The 23945-nt window shown below is 36.8% G+C and overlaps 1 protein-coding gene across 5 annotated transcripts in view; it reads left to right on the top strand.

Moving 5' to 3' along the window:
• The first annotated feature begins 1827 nt into the window (after positions 1-1827).
• Positions 1828-23945, top strand: part of LOC122719712 (E3 ubiquitin-protein ligase Rnf220-like) — a 140197-nt gene continuing 118079 nt past the window's right edge. The window contains exons 1-3 of one of the 5 annotated variants that reach the window (XM_043945770.1): positions 2075-2141; positions 4603-4716; positions 9405-9963. In XM_043945770.1, coding sequence (XP_043801705.1) covers positions 4603-4716; positions 9405-9963 — 673 coding nt within the window. In that variant the 5' untranslated portion in view covers positions 2075-2141. Of the gene's footprint in view, positions 2142-2198; positions 2778-4602; positions 4717-9404; positions 9964-23945 lie in introns of those variants that run through there. The other 4 variants (XM_043945769.1, XM_043945768.1, XM_043945771.1 and 1 more) reach the window with 4 other exon arrangements.

The following is a 23945-nucleotide window of genomic DNA, read 5'->3' as shown; positions in this document are numbered from 1 at the left end:
ATGAGTATTATATTTTCAAATCTAAGCTTTTATTTAAAAATTCATATTTTTTTCATGTTTGATTTAAAAAGTATTACTTGATTATTTAATTATTTTCATAATTAAATAAATTGATATATAATAATTATTTGAAATATATCAGAACTGTATAAAATATGTATATAATGATCTTTACAACAAAGTATATTAAAAAAAAATAAGACTTGGTATTATTATTTCGCATATAAGTATATAAAATAATAAAAGGAAAAATATTTGAGAGTACAGAACTGATATTAAATATATGTAAATTTGTGTACATTTCATGTTTAAAGATTGGAAATATTTTATACACTACCTATTATTTTATCCTATTGTTTTATCCGATTTTTTCTGAAATTTACTCTTCGTGATATTATTCAGCATTATACTACATATGAATTTAATTTTTCAATATTGTGTTAAAAAAGATTATAAATGTACATGTTAATAATTGTATATTTTGAACATCGAATTTCGATACCACTTTAAATAAAATTATTACACACACATTTTTGTAACTCTGCTTTTATATATTTTTTCTTAATTAATAAAATATAAAATGTAATCACAATACTTCGAAGCAATACTTTAAAACATGAATTTATTATAATTTATATAGATAAAATTTACTAGCGGAATTTTAAACGTATAATTTATATTCATTAATTTAATTTTTTATATATAAGATTTAGCCTGAATTAAATGAATAAATGAAAAAAGGGAAATTTTATTATTCACGGGTATAAATAGATATAGAGCAAAAAAATTGAATCACATTAAATATTAAATATGTTCAATATCTCGTTTGTACAAATTTTCATGTAGTTATCATTTGTAGAAATATCAGTGTACGAATATATCTGTTGATAATATACATTTTTTTTTATTTATCTCGACTTTTTTTGTAACCCATTAGATAATTTATTAAATTTGGTTTAAATTTTTTTAAAAATAAAATATTTTTAGTAATTTTATTATATAAATTGTTGTATTTAACTGAAATATCTAATTTCGACCATTTTCTAACAGATGGCAGCACTTACTAAGTTGGCTGTTTTCAAAAATAACGTAAAGATATTTTTATTTAAAAAGTTTCTTAAAAATATGTATATTATTAATATTTAAACAATTGCATATTTTCTCATATAAAAAAAATGAAATGATACTGCAATTATTTAAATAATTTAAAAATCGTAAAATCTATAAGATCTATAAGAATGAATATATGTATCATGTATATACGTATATATAGTTATATATTCACGAATCTTTTAGTAATATAAATTTTCTTATGAATTCCAAGAATTTTGAAGAATTCATATACGGAAATAAAAAATATATATTTTTTAATTTTCTAAAATAATCTAACAATATTTTTTATATGTTATACATATAATTGACATTTATATATATTTATGAATTATATTGTAATAACTTTGAAAAATTTTATTAAATTTCTAATGTAATTAAATAATCGACTATATATTATAATTATAATTATAACAATTATAATTATATCGATAAATTTTCCAGAGAAAATAATATAATTAAGAAACTTATAATTACTCAGAAAAAATAAAATATATATTTTATATTTTAAAGAAAAACGATTTAAAAATGATACACTTTTCTTGTCGTCACAATCGAAGAATATAATTATGAATATAAAGTTTAGATAAAATAATCTATATATAATTGATATATTATAAATATTATATTATATTATATTATATTGTATTATATTATTATATTAAAACTATTGAAAAAAATGTTTATTATAGAATATAGGACTATTCACTTTTATCACAAAAGATTCAAGGAAGAATTAATTATAAAGAAAATTTGCGTATAGATTTGATTATCATTGCAACAAATTATACAAGATGTTACCAGTCGCGCAGTCAGCGCACGATTAAACCTCAATGTATCGCGGCAACGATTGCGCATCAAACGTGTGCGCATGCCGCGCATGCGTATTACGAAAGTGGTGCTACAGTGGCGCCAGTAATGGCGGCGGAAAACACGCGCGCACGCCAGCACCGCCGCCGGTTTGTTTCTCCACGCCTCTACCTCGCCTCCACCACCGCCACCGCCACCGCCACCGTTCTCACGACTCGTGGGTAAGTACCCTCACACTCCAATCAGTCTGCACTCGCATGTCCACGAGGTTGCTCGCACGGGCCTGGCGCCTTCCTCTTGTAATCACCCCTCTCTTGCACCTGGCTCACGTTTAGTGCATTACCAGAGACCCGTACCCGGGTGACCGAGCTACTAGTTGAGGTACTCGTCGGGTATTATCATTCATCGAGAGGTTAGGTCAGAGTGGCCTATCGTGGCGGGATTATATGACTTGTTTGAATTTGAATTCACCCGCGTTACATCGTTTCGTTAATCAAATTGTTATCCGTTTGTTGTTTTTTAATATACTATATCGTGATTAACAAGTTTCAAACTACACGTTACGACAGTTGTCAAACGAGTTTACAATTTATCGAAGCTATACAAGAACGTCGAACCGCGTGACAACCGTGCGTTGAGGTTAGGTTGTTCACTGCCTAACGCGCCTTTTTCGAATAGATTGCTCGGGACTTTATTCCGGTTTAATCGATTTATACGGATATTAGTGTGAAGGAACTGTTGGTGATAAGAACACGTTTCCTAAGCGACGGATAAGGACGATGGGACCCGTGGAAATAGAGTGAATGTTTTCGAACGGTCGTATTTCGTGCAGTGACTTCTTTGGTGTACAGCAAAATGTACGCGGATGGTGATTAATATATACGCGTATACACGCATACACATGACACATTCTTAGGAATATAAATATATTTTTTATTTTTCATCAATTATAATACATATAAAAATAATCGAAACAAGGTTAGCCTGTTGCATTGTTACGTTGTTGCGTTGCAAGTAGTCACTTTTATATAGTTCGTCCTTTACATTTAAAAGTTCTTATAATATTTTTTAAAAAAAATTAATCATTTTATAACATATACCTTTTAAATTTATCTTAAAATTTACTATAAATTATATATTAAATATTTTGCTTAGATTTATTAATTTTTTTATTGTAAATTTTAATGATTTTTAATAATAATGTTTTGTTACGACATTTAGAAATAAAAATTAATACATAGTACTTCATCTTATATAATTTTAGATCTATAAAATATAAACAATCATATTTGATTATTATCAAATATAATTTTTTCAAAGTAAAACATTTAGTTTATTATTCATTATTAATCAATATAATATTTCATGCTTGATGTCTATACTAAAAAAGATCAAATAATAACATATAACTTTTCAACTATTAACTACGTTAAAGTAATGTAATTCTTTATTTTAAAATCAATTTTGAAATTCAAATACGTATACTCTTACATTTCAATAATATCATTTTGTTAAAATTTAGTGATAAATATCATAATATTATCGCGTAATATAACGCTGTAATTCGCAATCAAATTTTAAGCGTGGTAATATAGTAGATGTTGCAAATTGCTAAATAGTGTTACGTTAGATAAATAAAAGTGAACACTTGCAAGGCATCGCGACGGTTTATATTCGATTCCTCCCGACTTCTTTCCGATATGTTTCCCGACGCGTACTTTCTTGCACTCTTCAATGTACTGTATTTGATCTAATGAGAAAGAAAAGTTGATACAACCGCGATCGATGCAGTTACTCATGGATCAAATTCGATAGCTCTCGTTGAAAGACAAGAAGGAGTGGAAACTGGAGTCATTTGACGGTGGAGTCATTAACTATATCGTATTCGATTGTCTTGAAAATCTACAATTACCACGATTGCATTACGACTCTTTGTCTATCCTTTTTTCCTTCTTTTTCGATTTTTGATTAATCGGATTTTAATGATGGATAGTTGAATGGACGATTCAGAACTGTTTCTACAAATTTTTTAAATATACTCTACGTTTCAACTGTTTCGATTTCAATACAATACGTCTTTTTTTATATTATTTTATAAGAAATCAATTATTTATCATAGTTTCAACTAATAAATTGTAATGATGGATCGGATTGATGAAAGAAAATTTTAAAACAATTTTAAAATCCATTTAATAAAAGAAGTTGGAGGAATCGTATAACGCGTATATCTCTCTATTATTACACATTATCAAAATAATTTTCATTTTTTTTTTTATACAATTCAATATATAAGCACTGTTTTTCATCATGTCGAGTTTCTTAGTATCGCGTGTATTTTGCAAGAAATGTAATCTAAATAGAAACTTGTTTCATCTATCGAAATCGTCATCGCAAAATATTTTATCTCGAATATTTTATATATTTTTGCTATTATTATCTTACATTCCACATATTTTCCCACTCACTAAACTTAAATATCCACAACTATTACTATTAATTACTAAGATTTTCGACTTGGTATCAACACAGTACTTATCAGATCTGTTACACACGTTTCACACGCTACTTATCATCGTTCGTTCACTTTTCCGCGAATCATTTTCGACACGTTCCTTGCGGAAAATCGGGACGCGAGAGATCGAAAGAAGATTGAGAAATGGAACACGGCCATGTCTGTTCTAGATGGATAATTCTGCGTATGTGCCGAATCATCTACCGCCGCCATCCCTGGTCGTGTTTTCACAGGCCGGGGGGCTGCCGGAGGCTCTGAGAATGCAAAGACCCTTCAATCCACAAGTTAGTGTCCTATTATCCTTACCTATACGCCTAAGCCTGTGTTTGCTTCTATCTTCACCTATCTGTTTCTCGAAACGAGAATCTGGCGAAAATAATAAAGCTCGATCCTCCTCCTTGATGAACTTGTTTCGTTCATCTTTCACCGATTTTTCGAAATCGTTGAGATCAAAATTTCCTACTTGAATATTATTTTCGCCAGTTTGGACAGTTTTTGTAATCGAAACGATATAAGTGCTTGGAATTGACATTTATTTCTTATCGATCAGATCAGTATAATGTATGATTTACGATACAGCGATGACAAGATTTGCGACGAGAAACGTAAAGAAACGTAACAGAATAAAATTTGGAAATGTTTGGAAATTGAAAATTTAGAAAATTGAATCGTACGCAATTGTCTTGTTTGAAAAAAAAAATTTTACATATAATCACGCAATTTTAATATAAAAGCGTGACGTGTAATGAAAATTAAAGTGTAATCTCTACACTTTTAATAATTTATCGCGAATTCATTTGCCGATTGCTACTATATCATAGTGAATAATAAAAGGATACCGGCCGATCTTTATGCCTCGAAAAATGTCAATTTCAATGGACCAACCACAGTTGCAATCGTTTCGACCGCTTTATGCACACAAATGGTAATTAATGCACGCTTTGAATGGGGATTTTGCTGAACTGTGTACTGGTGCCGATGTATATGCATGTGCAAATAATAGTGTACTGGCAGTTATAGCCGGTAGGCGATCAATTATTTTACAATAGCAATCCGTAGAAAAAGTTAATTCAAAACACCATAGGCTAGAGCCTGGGCAAAGATAATACAAGTTATTATTGTAAGTATATCGTATATATCCTATATACCCATAGTTGCGACACGAATATTTGTCATGTACTATCCTGCGACAAATCTTATCTTATTCTTCTAACTTTAACATCAATTTCGATACAAGTAAGACGGTAGAACGATATCACCGGTCGAAGCGAAACCCGTTCGAAAAATATATACATTTTTAAAGTGTTTATTAACGAGCTCGTTTAATATACACGTCACAGAGGGAGATATTGTATTATTGAAACCGATTGCAATATGTATGCTTGGAATAAAAATAGAGGCACGGATACCTTTCGAGACACGTACGAAACGATTGATTGGAATCGGATAATAAAATGTGGCAGCATATCAAAATTCGGTGTCGTTAAAAAAAAAAAGAGAAAAAAAAAAAAAAAACAAAAAATGAGATAATTTCGTTGGAAATTAATCGCGGCGGAACGATGAAATTTGCACGCGTTTTTGCCGCGTAACTGCGAACAGGGACGAATATAAATACCTAAAGAAAGGAAAAAAAAAAAAAAAAAAAAGGTAAAAATATAAATATAGGAAAAGGACGAACATCGATCGGACAGCAATCGACGATTGAAAAATTCTCCACTTGTGTGACGACCGTTCGTAATTGAAGTAATAATAAATGCCTAATATAAATGAATGATCGAACGAGGCCGTGCAGAAGTAGAAATGCGTGTATACGGTACAAAACCTGCACCTCATTTCCTCGTATAAAAGAATAATAAACTAATCGTGCCGTACTAATTCCCCCTATAACTGGTCGGGCGCATCATTATTGGTCCGATGAAATGTTTATCCGGAAATCACGTATCGATGGAACAACGAGTTCGGCCGTGATTTTCTCCCAGTTTTGATCAGTTTTATGCCTGGATTGAAAATAATATTTTAAAAACTGAAAGAGGGAAATATATTCTTTAACGATAACGTAACGGTTCGCCCATAATATCGGGATTGAAATGTAATAAGTTTAATTAAAATCACACGTGGTGGTTGCGTGCAACATATTAATCATAACTAATGACCGTACCACCACGTAATTAATTTGTGATTTTTAATTAATCGGCAGGCGATGCATAACAATCAGTAATCAGATTTTTCAAACTTCTGTGATGCTTTCTGAAATTTTTATATATATATATACATACGCGTGCAATATCCACTCGTGCGATATTTCCCGCTTACCGTCGGAAACGTCGTCCTATTATATTTTCTTCGATCAGTTGGCCGGGGAAGGTGATTTAAATTCCACGTTGGATCATAATCCATCGTCGTAATTGCGCAATTTGCCTTTTTTTTTTTTTTTTTTTACAATAAAACAATTAACAAAACACTATTCAAATTACATTCAGCTACGTTCAAGCTTCAAATTGACGTGCAAAACAAATATTATTTAACGATATTATTTAATCGTTTAATTTTGTACATAGTAATATTTTTATCACACGTTCGTGAGATCGATTATTTCGTATGAAACGACTTGTTAACGAAATCTACACGATTCCATCGACGGACGCAAGATCGTTTCGAAGGTGAATATATCATAGAAATTCAATATTAAAATCAACTTGGTTGGAAGGAATAAGGATTTGAAAAAAAAAAAAAAATTTCGCCCTTGTTGTCAAATATAATTGTTGAAAAATTTTAACGTTTCATTTTGAAAAACATATATTTCGACGATACACGACGGTCAAGTTCTAAAATTGTACAAATGTGGCGTAACGGCATGATGTTGGATAGAAACACCTATAACGCGAGCACGAATATTGATCTGATAGTGCGTAAGCATTGTTCAAATATTAGTATTCGATTTTCGATCGGTAATAAGTAGATATGTTTCCATTTCTGTTTAAAATGCAATAACTCTCTCATAGAAATATTACACTGGCACTGGCGTTGCAGTGTAAGGGCGGGAGATATTTTCGCGAATTTTTCCATCCCGATTGAACGCATATCCCGCGTTTATTTTTCCAAAAACAAATTCTAATATTTGTGAAGCTCTAAATGCGAATGTTTAGCGATGTAATGGCGATTCTATTTGTACTTCGAAAGTGTGATATATATATATATATATATCGGTATACAAAAGATGGTCGATATTAAATCAAAATTAATGAAATACCAACATGTTCCAACATGTAGATAATATCGTATCGATATTTGGCTTAGGTATATTAAGAATATGAATAATTTATCAAAGTGCGCATCAACTCCATTTGTGATAAATATTATCTAGTTTTCGAAGGGATATAATACAAATATCCGAAATTCTCGTTAAAATTTTCAATCTCTCGTATATTCCTTACACATTTTCGCACTTAAATTTTGATTTCGTTACATTCTTCGTAATACATCGGGGCAGATACCATATCTTCCCCCCCTTTTCTTTCCCCTTATTAGCAAAAATTATTATTAACAGAATTTTCTAACAGAAGAATTCAACAGAGGAACAGAAGAATTTTAGATTTCGTCCAATATACAATTTGAGTTTGCAGAAAATATCGTACGCATCCCCACCCTATCTAAACTATCTTAACATTCGTTCCACGATTGTTAATTCGATATTTCTCGTTTTCGGAAATATCGGACAATATTCATGGATAAAACTTATCGTATAATATGTATTACCGGATATCTCATTTGCAGTATGCGGGTATTCCTATGAATTCGAGCACATTGAAATAGCGTATAATACCAAAGCAATATGGCATTATACTGTTAATAACGCGAAACCACTGTGTTATAATAATCCGTCAAAATGTGAAGCTTCTACCCGTCAGTTGTATCATTCAATTCGCCGTGATTGACGAGTCTATTAAGCTGGCATAGTGAATGCCTCGATGGAAATCAACGAGTTGTGTTTTGTAACGTTTATAACAATGGAACATCAGGCTACGGTAAACGTCATCGTTACGAATCTGCCTGGTCGCGGAAATCGCAGAAATCTTTGATACGTTTAATATTTAAAATTGCTAGTTACTCGTTATGAAAAAAAAAAAAAAAATAAAAAAATAAAAAAAAAGAAAACGAAGTCTGTAACGTTGGATCGTTCAACGCGATTTTTTTCGACGGTTCGATTAAATATGCATGGACTTATGTATGGTGGATTGTTGTACAACTTTTGATCAAAGAATCAGGACCGTCCGCGATTGTCAACATCTTTCGTGTTTTTTTATATATTATTTTAAATTATTAATAATTTATTAATAATTTATATAATATGATAAATATTTTATTATTTTTTTATTATGTTTATATGTTTATAAAACACTTGTATACACATAGTATTAGCTGATTTAAGGGAAAAAATTCTGAATATAAAAATTATTATCAAATTCCATTCCAAAGTCCATCAGACTTTTTACTAAAAATATGAAAAATATTGAAAAAAATTTCGAATGATTTTAATTTTTTGAGGTTCTAACAGGTACAGTAATAGAAGGTGTAATACAATAGACTTCCGTATAACACATCATATGACTATTTTTCGTTTTATTCAATTACAATTACACGATAAACTTGTTATCCAGATTTGATGAAACGGAAAATAAAAATTGACACGACAATAATCATTCCAAACGGATTACTTTATATTACTTTCGTTATACCCACTATTCATTCGTTCCAACCACTACTATTTCTCGCCAAAAAGAAAAAAAAAAAAAAAAAAGTAAGCTTGCACCTTAACTTTAAAAAGCATTCGAATTTTAAAATCTTAAAATTAAAAGTCAAAAGCTTCCTAGCCTATTCCTCCTATATAAATATATATATATATCTACTAAACTCACTTAACAACCAGATCGGATTGCACACCCACCCCTAACTAGCCCATTTAAATGTCCAGGTGACCGACTCGAAGGATCTCCAAGTACCGTTCAGCACCGCGGCATCTCTCGGCTACGGCCTCCATCATATGCTCCACCTGCCACCCCAATTTCTCCACCCTTTGGATCACCGTTTGCCGTTCGGCGGGTTCAGGCCCCTCGGCCCCTCTGCCTTCGCCCCGCCTAGCAAGTGTTTGAAAGTAGAGACCGGAAACGGGCCCGTGACCGGGTCCGGTTTGCCGAGCATCGGCTCGCTGTCGAGCATGTCGAACATGTTCTCGCCCTCGTCCTTGTCCTCCGCGAGCGGAGGCGCCGTGGTCTCCGTTTCCGGGGCGTCGGCGAGCATCGGAGGCGTTGGAGGCGTCGGGGGTGTCGGGGGAGGTGCGAGCGGCGCGTCGGGGCAGGAAGTGGCGCCCCAGAGCCCGGCTGGCTCCACGAGCCGATCGCCCACCGGGACCGGGACCGGTTCCGTCCCCAATCGAGGAACCACGCCGGAGGACGAGGATCGGGATGCCAATGCCACGCCTGGATCCGAGAACACCGAGCGCTCCACGCCCGAGGAGGGACGCCCTTACAGACGTGAGTTTCCATACGGTGTTTTTCTTTCCTTCTTCCTTTTCTTTATGATTCTTGGTTTCCTCTTTGGCAACAAATTCTTGCGCCAGTGAACGATATTCTTATCTCGGCGAGAGAAAAAGTGTCGCGAGTCGGATCGACGAGTTGCGAAGTTTTGTTTTTTTTTTCTTTTTTTTTTTTTATGGATAATTTGTGCGGATGATCGTACACGATGAATTTTGAGTATTTTTCCTTTTTTTTTGTAACGATTCTTTGAAAAAGAATTCTTATGCGATTTATTTTATCGAAATTTTATCAGCCAGGGAATTTCGTAAAAGATAAGTTGGGAATGGTTGGATTGTTTCGTTAAATTCTGTTATTTTGAAAGAAAGAGATTGAACTCTGCTAATCGAAGATTAGCTATGTAATAGATTTTTAATAAAAAAGAAAAAAAATTTGCCAATCGAATCGAAAATAACAGGATGATTTAATGATATATATATATATATATATATAAATAGTAGAGGAACGTCTCATTTATCTAATAACGCAGCCGGTAGGTTTCATGATTTTTACGTTGACAAACGTTCTATATACAAAGAGCAGCTGAAACGTATATAGGAATTTGCAGAGGAGGAACCACGAAGATTTGTATGCTTAATCTACCTAAGTCGTTTATTTGAATTCTGAGGGGCGCAACAGCTGTGCCGCGTCTAAAGCCTCGCGCGGGGTTTGTTTCCACGTGTTTGCTTATTTTTCGGTACAGTCTTAATTACCGAAAGATAGAGCCATTCATTTTTCTTGATTTCGTGGCAATCGTTTTTTCCTCCCCCCCCCCCCCCCCTTCCATCGCCTCTTTTTCGCGAGCTGCCCGTTTATCGAGCGTTTCCCACCATCCATCCCTCTCTTCCCTCGCCCAGAAGAAGAGATACCTTATACCTGCACTTTCCCCCGATAGTTCTCGCTTTGTAAATTCTTTCTCCCCGTTGAAAACGGCGCATAGCGCGGTCGCGCTTTCCTATAACTCTCTTTTCCTTTCTTTCTTCATCCCGCCTCCCCTACTCGTTTACCGCAGCTAATTTTCGTTTGATTGCGAGACGAGAGGGGGAAAAAAAGAGAAAAGGAGAAAAAAGGAAAAGAGAGAGAGAGAGAAGGGGGTTGGAAAAAGGTCGAAGGTGCGCAACCTTGGCGTCAAACCGCTTTTTTTTACGTTTATTTTTCAAATGGGCAACGCCAGGATAACGATGTCCTTTGACTGTGGCAAACCCTATGACGTTAGCCACGTCGCTAATTAGTCGATATTCACTTTGTGGCGGCGAGTCCGCGTTTCAGAAGGGACACACCGATTCCGCAGAACTGAAACCCAAGCGGTTTCGAATCAAAGATCTTTGAAAAATCGCAATCGAATTTTCGTCCAAATTTCATTTAAATATATATAGCTTTCCTCCAAACTTTCATTTCATTTTTTTTTTTTTTTTAGAATTTAGAAATTATTCGCGATTTCTATTCCCTCTTGTTTTTTTTTTTTTTCGATTCAATTTTTTCCAAGATGAAAGAATTTCTCAACAAGCATGGGGGAAAAAAAAAAACGAAGATGGAGAAGAAATGTAAAATTTCCATTCAACGTTGAAATGATATCTAGCGGGCACGGTCTGGGCGCAAAATTTTTTAACTGGTAGAAATTAATTGCGTAATCTACATACAGAGTTGGAGAATTTGCGGGGAAAATCGTGAAATGATCAGCAAATAATTTGATCCTGCGTCTGTGAACCGTTGGTGTGTATTTTAAACTCAACGGTGCATCGTAAATGCTCGCACAGCCGCTCGCCCTTTTTGGTAGCCGCGTCGAGATGGGGGAGGCAGGAGGGGGAGGTTTCAACGTATCAATACCTACGCATGAAATATGTTCATAATCACGATTGACAGGGAATCATGGTAAATAGTCATTTGCTACTCCATTCGCGAATTTACATTACGCCTCTATTTGGATCAGACGGCGCAGAAAAATCTGCAATTAATATTACTATGTTGTACCTATGTTGTATCTACGACTATGCGCGTAATCATCGACCTTTTGGTAATCACCGTGATTTATCATTTTCGTTGTTAAGGTAATACGTTCGTTGAATCGTATGTAGCGGGAAAGTATGACGAGGGAAGAAAAGAGAAAAAAGATTTTTCGACCAAAAATTTATACGTGAAATAATCTTTTCTTCATGTTCGTATCCATAAAAAAGATATTCATACGCTTTATGGAAAATATTGAAATATTGAAAATACAATTTATCTTATTGGAAGGATTGAAATTTTCACCAATTTTTGCGCTACGTGCAATTGGATATTATATTAAAAAGTAACAAACAATTCGACCGAGATTCGCAAAATTCTCGTCATCGATTCGTCACGTAGATTAAGTTTTTCCATCGAAATAAGTTAAAAGGATTGTTCGCGTGAAAAGAAACGGAATTTCTGCGTTCGAGATCAAATCGATTATGGGTGCGATCGCGGAACAGGGGAGGGAGGGCGCGAGGGCGCGTGAGAGAGGAAAAAAGGGGTATAAGAGAGGGTATGAAATATGAGTACGGAAATGCAGATATTTGTCAGGAAATTGATAACTCGAATAAACTCGTCAAAACGTTCAAACAGTCTGCCAAAACGGGACGATTTTACCTCTTCTCCCGGCGGCAAACCGAACTAGTACGTACGTTCGGCTCGCTCTTCTGAATGCGTGGTTCCATGTGCACGCGTGCTCTCGCGTACGCGGCGGTGTGCATGGTGTGCGTGTGCACGCGCACACGGGCCAAACTTCCCCTCCCCTCCCCTCTCTCTCTCTCTCGTACGTCGCGTATTACGACGTATCGGTATAAAATTTACGCGTCACCCTGATATACTGTTTCGGCCAACTGATTGTAAACGAATTTTATAGTCGTCTGTATTTTTCGCTAATTTCGTTGTACAACTTTTCCAGATATGTGGCATTACACTGATTGCGCGTAGATTACGTCGTAACTTTGCCCATAACTGTGTTTTTCATTCGCGCTGATTCGGATAACGAGATCATCGCCCGGTATCGGATATATTGATTATCTTTATTTTTCGATTTTTTTTCTTTCTTTCTTTCTTTTTTTTTTTTTTTTTGAACCATTTGTTTCGCGCCACTCGTGCAAAAATATGTCCTCTTTCTTTCCTTCAGATTTGTTGTGATTCAGATTTTTGTGGATTTTCTTTGCGTTTTGATTAGTTTTTTTTTTCTTTTTTTTTGAATATTGGTACAAATCGAGGAAATAAATGAGTTTTAGCGTTAAGGTATATGTTGTATCGGGCATTTCATAACACATAGATAATATCTTCCGCGGGAAAATTTGCAACGTCAAATACAGGCAACGTCTGTGGATATTCATACAATTTCTCATTGGCAAGGTGGTACATTAGTTTAACACTGATGTACGCCGTGGTTCGTTAACGATCAACGGTTATTGGCCGATACTGATTTAGCCAGGGTTGCCTAAATTCATTCGCGTTAAAGAATGATTGACGTATTTTGGCGTTTATACGATTTTAACCGTAAAACGTGATATCATCGTGGTGGTGAAGTAGACGTTCTCTATAGAAATTAGCGAAATTATTGTTCTCATAGCCGCTCGTTCGTAGAATTTTTATACGAGCAATAAAATATTTTATTTCTTTTTCTTGTAGTAGTTATACGTATTACGTATTACATATTACACGATTGTGCTCATTCGATGTTTCCATCATTCCTTTCATCCCTATTTTAAGATTATTTGATCGTTTTTTTTTTTGTATTTCGTTATCGTTGATGATATTTGAAAAAAAAAAAAAAAGAAGGAAAAAAATTTCCAATAAAATTACCGAGCATTTCGAAACTCTCTTAACATATTTTAATTTCGCATATTTTTAAAATTTAGTTGACGTTATGGAATTTAAAATCCTTGCATATCTACACGTATCTTTTATCGCATATTACCCCTTGTTGTTTTTATACAAACATAAAAAAGCACGCGATTGGACAGTTCACTGATATACGAGCACCCAGTGTCACGGTTCCCTGTCATTTATGTGATGCACGCGGTGCACTTTGCACTTTTTTGTGCGAAAACGCAGCTTGTAGTCGATCGTTCATACACATGATCCGTGCATATTTCCGTGAAATGTCCGAGTGAATAACGAGGGAGGTTGCGTTTTATTTTATTGTTTTATTATTACAGATTAATTTTCGTTTGATTGTTTTCAACGCGGCTATCGAAAGACGTGACACGAATTTATCGGGCTTGAATTCCGAGGAATTTTATATTCGAGATATTAAGTTTTTTGTGTAACATCTTCACGTATTGGAAATTAAATTTTTTTTTTCTTTTTTTTTTCCTTTTTTTTTCGTAATTGAAAATTCGAGAATTTTCGCTGCATTTCATCGTAGATAATGGTCATTTCTATCATTCGTTTAGAATATATAATTAAATTACTTTAAATTTTATTACGTTACGTTATTTCGTTATTATTTCTTTCTTGCTTTCTTTTTTTTTTTTCGTTTTGAAGAATAACGCGAATACAAAATTTTAATTTTGCGTCACAACCGTAAAGAATAATTTGATATAATATTACATTACGTACTATAAATATTATAATTTTACAAATGAATGTAGCTGAAAGTATAATAAAGAGACTAAAAAAAATGCGAGCATTGTTCCTATATATCATTGTAGATTTTCATATGACCAATGTTCTAGAACAGAAGTAATAAGTTTTGGGATAATATGTGCCTTTGATAAGAAAGTAAAAATGAGAAGACCGAAACGTTGTTATAAATTTTCTTTCTTTTTTTTTTTTTTTTTCATATCTCAATGCACTTATAATTCTCTTTTTATTCGCTCGTAAAATCTGCTCGTTTATTATTTGAAATTAAACACAAACAGTTGAAGTTTGACTTCGAAGGATTTTGGATTAAATTTTCACGTATATCGAATAGATTTAAATTAAACAACGGTGAGCGACAATACTTTAAAAATCGTTGCTCTTGAAACTTGAATCGACACTCTTATCTTATCTCATCGATTTAATGGATAGCTAACGAAGGGGGAGGGGAAGAGACGGGGAAATGTTGAGCGGGCGAACTCGAAGGAAGGATTAATTTTGACAACGTGTCTGGAGAGTGGTGTGGCATGGTTGAAATCGCTTTCATGGCACGTTTACACGGGATTCCTAATGGCCTTCTCACGCAACCACCGTAAAATAGAGAAATCATTGTAAAAGGTCCGAACGACCTGCACCCTTCCGCCCGTTCCTCCCGAGGTAAGGGTGGAGGGTGGAAAAATTTGATTATCAAATAATTCGTCGGACGTGATAGTAAATCGCGGCCTGGCTCGTCGTTTCGTGAAACGAATACGAAATGAGGATAACTGCTTGTACGCGATGTAGGCGATGATGAAACGAACAACTCCTCCAAAGTATTTCCAAAAATCTTCCTTTCGAATCCTTTAACTCATTCGTCGAACGAAAAAAATATTTCGTACAAAATTTGAATAGATGTAGATAGACTCGAACGTAATCTCGAATTTATTTTTTTTTATTATAAATGTAGATATAATATAAAGTACATCCTTTAAATAATTGAAACTTTTAAACATTTTACAACATTATTTCCGAACGACGCCTGTTTAAGATCTGCATGGATTAAAAATGATTGAAATCGAATAGTCATGGAAGCAATCACGATTTGTGCTTTGGTCACGCGTATTTTGGAGAAAAAAAAAAAAAAAAAAAAAAATCACCCTCGTTGGTTATAAAACACAGGTCTGTAAACGCGCATGAGCTGAAGAGGAGAGGGGAAGAAGGGAAACGGATGTTTGACGACGGGGGTGGCGTGTCTCTGACCTATATTACCGTTCAAATTTTTAATTGCATTTTTTCAATTGTCAAACAGAGACAGGGGTGCCTTATGGCCCGTACCAATCTCATGTCCGACCATTGTCCTCCTGTTCGTTTGTATTCGATGAGAGAGCATGGCGACGAATGGCGACATTGCAGACGCGGTGCGGCCAATTACCAATCGCTCTTGCGGAACAATAAAGCGAAACCGTTGGGGGGGAGGAGGAGGAGGAGGAGGAAAAAAAATCTTGTCGAAAGTGCCGCGTTTCATCTATCTATACCACCTAACCTATACCACATACGTGTGTATAATCATATCGCGTCAAAACGAAACTAAAAGTTACATTTGTGAACAATAATTGTATAATGGAGTGAAAAATAATTTTGTAAATCGTAATTAAATCATAAGGGATCGAGAATTTTAACGAGTTGATTCTTATTCTGATCAATTATCATTATTATTATGATTATTATACTTAAATGAGAATTATCTAATTTATACTTGGTTAAAATTCTCTGGAAGAATAAATACGCGAATTCGATTGTTTTGGAGAAACAATTCGACGAAGAAGATTTCGAAATTAGGAAATTTTTCCTTAGAATTATTCGCGAACGAATCGAGATGAGAACGATTAAAGAAACGACTCGTTTTTACAATTTCTTTTCTTTTTTTCTTTTCCCTTTTCAATATTTCAGAAACAGATGGAAACGTTAAATCGTTTACGATGAATATCTGATTTTGGTCACATGATGGTTAAGCAATGTGGCTGGTGGAATGCTGGTCATTTGTAACTCAATAATTCTACTTCGTTTGGAATCCGGTAATCTATACTGGGGCTCGTTATTCACGCATCATAATGAGTTTCGCGTTACGCGCCTTTTCTCGCTGCGGACGGATGGAAAGTTCCTCGTAATGAGTTGTCGATACTCGTAGTTATGGATATTTGCGATAATTGCAATAGAGGAAACGTGGCGAATTTCTTCGACAGGAATATCTCTGTTAATATACACTATACCCATCCCTGAAGATACTTTGCAAACTCATTAACGCTATTATAGAATATTATAGATATTATTTTTTAACAACGTATCTTAATTAATTTTACATTTTCGGCCAAATGCGTGATAATTTCGTCGGAATAATTCCTCTCTCTTCCTCCCAGTTCGATAAAAATGTTTGACATTATCTTCTCTGTTATTCGTGCTTGAATTTTCTTATAATATTCTTCTAGATATGTATCGAACTTTTCACATTTACGAGATTCTTAATATGGTGGACTAACCGTTAATCGCCTGTCAAACGTGTACAATTTATTGCTTTCAACTTTTATGCGTTACAACTTTATGTTACGCGTAGAAAACATTTACGCTATACTATAAATGTTCCATATTCCGTTTTATAGGTTCGACTCTTTTTTCTAAAAACTTGGTAAACGATAATTTATAATTACATATAAGAATTTTAGATAAATAATTTATTTCCTTTAAAAAGTTTTAAGAAAAATTAGATTTGTATCTAACATTCGCCGCTTCTTAACACCGAATCTTTATATTCTTATTTCTTATCGAAATAAAACTAGAAGAAAAAGGAAAAGAAAAGTTATCATATCAGAATATGGATCAAGTATTATTTCACGTGCAGCATCGTTAAAGCATCGAGTCGAGTTTTTCACGAAGAAAACCGTTTGTCCATAAGTATATACGTTTCAAATGAGTACATACGACTCTCGGTTGAGCGCTATGATAACCGGTAGCGATCTATGTCGCGGGTAGTACTTAATATTCATGACTGTATCGAATATCCCCTCGTATACTATTTCTCATGTCCTCCTTGAATTTCAAGTGACGATCATTCTTCGATGGCGGAACATTTCAACAAACTTGGTGAAATTCCACCCAAGAAAATCCTCCTCCCCTTCGATCTCTTTCTCCGTCCCAACGACGGTTGGTCTGCGCCGTTCTCGCTCTCGTCTCGTCGAAGCCAAAGGAAAATAGCCATTCCCGGCGTAAACCTGCTAAAATGGTGGAAAGCAACGGTGGTATAAAAGAGGAGAGGGAAGGGAGAGGGGAGGGAGAGATAAGCTCGGCGAGAAAGACGTTCGATTTATTACGAGAAGAGGCGAGCGGCGGCGGCAGGTGCAGCTGCAACTGCGGCGACGTGGAGTACGCTCCTCCCGTGATAGGGTATATATAGTCAGCTTCAGAATGGGAGAAGAAGTAGGAGAGAGTGGAAGGTAGCTCAGCATTGGTGGCGGCGTTGCGTGCAGTAAAATAACTGAGACTTAGTGTCCTCCTCCTCTCAACTGCAGCCAACTAGGCGGAGCTCTATATACGTGCTGCATGTGCATTGGGTAAAGACTCCTCCGCCTGGATCCTTGCGCAATGGAAAGGACCGTGTTCTCCTCTCTGGCAGACTACTCTTCCCTTGTATTTCTTCCCATCCTTATCTACACTCCGCTTAAACTCGCCTATTCACACGCTCCCGAGCGCGCCCCAACCACTTCCATCGTTTCACGGTGGAAACGGTGGACGGTAATGCTTGCAATTCCTATCGATCTTGCCGTTCTTTTTATCCGTCACATCTTGTTCGTAATTGCCTTTTTGGTTTTTCGAATCTTTCGGTTCTTGCATCGTAGATTCGACGAATTGGGGAGGTATTCATGGGGTAGAAGTTGGATGATATAATAATAAACACACGCGTGTTTAATTTTTTGCCTGGAGTACCGATAGATGTGAAAAATTAGGATCTAAAGGGTGATAAAAGGGGTGATATTCGTCCCTTTAAAAAATGAATAATAATTGTATCTCTAATTTTTCTTAGTCGAAATAAGCACAGAAAATTGGAAATTGGGATTCGAATCGAGCAGTTCTTTATTCGAGGAAAAAATATAATAGAGAGAATTCTGATTTCTATCTCAAATTTCAATATCGTTTACTCGACGTAATTGCAATAAAAAACGAGTCACGATACGGGGAGGTCGTAAATTAAAGTATTGGAAGGCGGCATCGACCGGTGTGTCAAGTGCAACACTTCTTATTTTAGAACCGTGAATCGCATTCTCTTTTAAATTTCCGAGGGTTTAAGACCCTTATCTGATCATAGATTTGTCAAAACACTAATTCTGACATCCGATACCCCGTTACTTTACGTTTGACTGATTTTACGAGCTTGTTAATCGTGGCGCGTACATAATTCGAGATAAGATTCGTTCGCACTATTGGGGGGGGAGCACGCCCCTGACACTTCGAGAGCTCGATGCTCGAACAACGTAACCCGATCCAGGTTCGAATTCGAGTACTTACCTAAATGACGATACATTATTTTTTATTTTTGACTTTTTTTTTTTACACATATTCGCGAAGTTCTTCTAATTAAAACAAGACCAAACACGAGGTTATTGATCAATTTCAAGAATAAATAACTAAATGTTCGAATAATATTTGTTGAAGCCGAATATCATTATTTCAATCATTATTTTCGTGTTTTCTTATATAGATTTGAAATTCAATGTCCAATTTGCAAAAATTCGTTTTATCTGCAACAATCTACTGCATTTAAAAATACATTTAAAATCATTATCATCGTTAGTTAAACTTACCTACAAAATGAAACTTACCAAAAAAGTATTCAATAAAAAAATAACCAATTTACATCTCCGCAATATATTTTCAAACATTTCACGGGATCTCAAACATTCTCATCCCCTTTTCACGTACATCTCATCGCTTATTTGCGGATAGCATCGGCGCATAGTTAAACCGTCTCTCCCGGAGACGTTTTTAAATTAAATCGTGTGTATTCTTCTCGTTTGCCGGCTCGGTTGGAAACTGTATCTCCGAAGAGACTTTACCAAGAAGAAGAAGAACAAGAAGAAGAGGAGATTACATATAAAGATCGAGGGAAGGCGAGCCTAGTAGCAGAATCGCCATGGCGATTTCCGGTGTTTCTCCTTTATTCCGCTCTCTCCATCCCTACTCCCACACCACCGCGAACCCAACAACCACGCTCCTACGCGTGCTCCTACTCTCTTTCCTCGCTCGTCTTTCGCGTACGAGCGTCGAGACGCGGCGACGCTTCGTTTAACGACAGACGTCCTCCCACCTCCCCGGATAGAAATAGACGCTCCGCCTCCTCCTAGACGAGCTTCTCCTCCGTCGACGTTCGAAGGTGGCGCGGAGGGACGAGGAGGGCCGCGTAGCGGCGGAGGGAGGGAGAAAAGTCATCTGGCACGTGGGTGGATCTTGAGGTACGAACCTCTTTGCGAGGTTCTGGGCGTGGTGAGGGAGGAGTTCTCCTTTATCGGCGTATATACACGCGGAGAAACTCCTTTATATATTCGCGCACCGGATGTGCCCTCCACGTCCACATCCACGCGCGCGTACACACACGCCACCCTCTCGCAATTATCCTTGTGCGGCTCGATGTGCACGCGCGCGCGTTCAACGATCGCCTGCCCCGCGGATGCGATCCGCTCCATGGGTGCAATCTTCGCGTATTGCGGATTCCAGAAACGGCGGTGCGCCACCTTTCCTCCCCTCCCCTCCCGAATACCTTGGCCTGTTAGCCGTTGAGTAAACTTGCGCTTTTACGCTCTGCACCAGGCTTTATCTCCCTGTATATCTCGAGTAGGTATCTAACATTTTGTAACACTTGTGAATAAAGTAATGATTTTTGTAAGCGGTGTTTTTTCATTTCTTAATTTCTTTTGTACGGGCTGATGATACGGAAAAAAAGAAGAAATTTTTCGTTTCGTTTTCAATCAAGCGAAATTTGAAAGAAGAATATATGAGTGAAATTGGGTATTTCTTCAATTAGGTATGAATGAACTATCGATAGAAGATAATAAAATGAAAAATAAAATTAAATATTAGTTCTTGAGAAAGATTATATAAATAATATTTTTTGATCGTTGAAAATGTTCAATCCCTTCTGTTTTTTTTCAAAAATAAAAACAAAATTTATACATTCTTTTCACATGCAATATAATCGTCTATCGATAATCCATTTCTATCGATACAAGTAATCAATTTCACGTTATTTTTTCGATTTATTTCAAATATATTTTTAATATTATCTAATCTACATCTGCTTATGCTACTATATTTTCTTGCAAATAGACGCTGCTTCGAATATCCTCTCGCGCAATTAACACGATCCAAATAAACCAAAAAANAAAAAAAAAAAAAAAAAAAAAAAGGAAAAAGAAAGAAGAAAGAGAAAACGATCGATCGATCGATCGATCGATCGATCGTTGGGGGAGGGAAATTTTATTCGCTCGACCGTTTAAGGGAGCGATTATTAATTCGGCAGGGCGATGATCGACACGCGTTCACGGGGAAATCGGTGGTCGAGAACGAGGAAGAGGAAGAGGAAGGCGGACTGGCACCGCAGTTTGCCAATTTCCCGCAGGCGTTGTGCGTAGGTGCGCGACCGGTTAACGGGTTGGGAGATGAAGTGCGCGAACGAACGAGATTCGGAGAGAGGCGAGGCGGAGAGGCTGATGTGCGGTCGAACAGATTAATATGCGCGAGGCTCGCACGCTTCAAACTCCCCCTTCCCTCCTCCTCCTCCTCCTGCTCCTCCCTCCCGCCCACCTCCTGATTCTCCGTCCTTCAGTTTCACTGCCGCGTCGCCACTCCGTGTCGTCGTCCTTTCATTCCTGCTCCCATTTGCGAAACATACAATACGTGCGTGAACACGTAGAACTACGTATGCCCGCGATTGTGCGAGCTACGAGTGCCCCGACCGTTTAGCAATTTCTGTCACGAGTCGAGTGTTCCGCACGGAACGTCAACGCTGGGGCCCGTTATACTGCAAAACGTTTCTCCCCTCTCTCTCTCTCTCTCTCTCTCTTTCTCGTGCGCGCTGACCGCTCTCTCTCGCTCTGTCGTTCCCTCTTTCTACCGTTTCCTCCGCTTACGTATGCGCCGAGGATCCGTGGGACGCCGCATCTCGGAGAAAATTCGCGGATGCGTCGCGGATAACAGTGGTTCTCAAATTTTGAGTTGGATTCGATTTTTCTTTTTTTTTTTTTCTTTTTTTTATTCTGCGATACAAGATTGCGATAGGAATTGGAAATTGAGATTAATTGCGATTTGCGGTGGAAGGGATAGAGAGACTAATTGAACTGAAATGAGAGCTCGAACTTAGAAATTTGAGTCGAGTTTAAAGGAGTGAATTGTTGAAAAATATTTTTATAAAAGTATTAGAAGTAAGATTTTGACGGAGCGGAATAGTTTAAAGAGCGATAGAAATTTGTCGAAAATTTTTCAACCTTCTTTTCAAGAATATTGAAGCGTTTAAAAAAATAATATAGATAGAAACTTTAGAAATTTAATTTTTCTCGAGAAATTCAATTTCACTTGCCCGGGATTCCTGGATAACGTACGATTTCGATGGAATAAAATTTCCGGTCAGTATTTTTTCTCTTTTTCAAAATTCGAGACGCCTAAACTTAAAACTCTCAGAATCAGAATCTTATATAAATCTTGCGTAGAAATGGAATCCAACGGTTCGAAATCTCTTTTTTTCTGGCGACGAGTTTAAGAGGAGAGGAGAGGGGGTGGGGGAAAAAACGTATCGAAAATAGGATTGGAAGGAAGGACGGTGATTCGGCAGGGGCAAAGAGAGGCAGAAATCACGCGTGCGGTTTGCGGCCAGCATTTCTGACCGCCGAACGCCGAAGTTCGGATTGAACTGTCACCATCAGCCCGTACCGCCGCGGCGGCGTGCGGTACAACCACGTGTCGTATATTCGTTCGTAATAACTGCGGTCGACTAGTCACGACACTCGGCCAACCAGCGTTTTATGGCCAGCATAGCAAGGCAACCCGTTCGTCGCTTATTTTTATCGTTTCATGCTCTATCAGTTTAATTGCTCTCGCTTCGTTTAATGCTCCTTATGCAATTCATTTCCCTCCCCTCCCCCTCTCCCTCTTCCGATTTTTACGCAACGTTCCGTGTTACGCTTGTGCGTCAATCAGCAAACATTTTAAGTTGTACTGTTGTACAGCTATGCCTTTCCGCTTATTCACGCTTGATGTAACAGTTTATCGCGTTCGAAATAGATGGAAATTTGAAAACGGGATACGAGCAAATCGAAACTTGCTCGAGTTTTCTTTAATATCTATTTAACCTCCTCGTTGATCACAAATCGTGGGAGGAGGAGAACGATAATATTTCTTTTTACAAAAATTTACGAGTAGCGTTAAATCTTTTTGGAAGCGTTATTGCGGGAGATTAAGGAATGATTGTCTGCCGTCCCATAAAATTACCACGAGTAAAGTTGGCCATGCGTTGACCATTATTATTATTACGTCAACAAACGGGATTGCTCTTCCCGCGTTCGATCGCTTTTCCTGTTTTTCTTTTTCCCCTCTTAAGGGGAGTGACGATTCCCAAACACGACTTCCTTCCCTTATACCATACTTTTTTTTACGTTTCTTTGTAAAAAACTCAAAGGTAACGAAAGAAAACGAAACGAAACCCCGATCGGAAGAATTGCTCCTTGTGATTCTCGCGCGGTAAACTGGTTTTCGCATCGACGACAAGCGAGAAGAACGGAAACAAAGAAGTGCAACGTGGTAAGAGAAAAGGGAAGCGTCGTTCGGGAAACGTTACGAATGAAATATTCTTACGAGGAAAGGAATAATCCTCGTAAGAAGAAAGAAGGAGAGAAGTAACGCAGCTCGATGAACGGGGGAGAGTGAGAGGCCGTTTTCGAAAAAGAGAAGAGAAGGAAACGGCTTAGCGGGCGAAAGGTTAAGCCGGGCTAAACTAAGCCTACCGGAGTAAGACGTTCTACCTTTAGCCCTTTACCCGTGGCGCCTTTAGGGATATTTACAACGTCGTCGCCCGGCCAGAAGCCGAGGCGTGGAGTGAGAAATGGCCCCGCCGACAATTAACTGAAATCACAGCGGGCCAAGGCGGTTTGTCACTGTCCAACCCCCTCGACTACCGTCCCCACCACCGTATCCACCATCCTACGTTCGCTACGCCATCGGTATTATCGTTAGCGCTGCGTTAATGTTACGCCACCTATTACTGTCACGCTCTTATCGTTTGTACATACGGCGGGGGAGGTGGGAAGGAGGAAGGGGAGGGGAGGGATGGCGAGCAGTTT

This window comes from Apis laboriosa, unplaced genomic scaffold (genome assembly GCF_014066325.1).
Source record: "Apis laboriosa isolate Shangri-la unplaced genomic scaffold, ASM1406632v1 scaffold9_cov152, whole genome shotgun sequence".
Taxonomy (NCBI): Eukaryota; Metazoa; Arthropoda; class Insecta; order Hymenoptera; family Apidae; genus Apis; species Apis laboriosa.
This window is presented reverse-complemented; position numbering and strand designations above follow the sequence as displayed.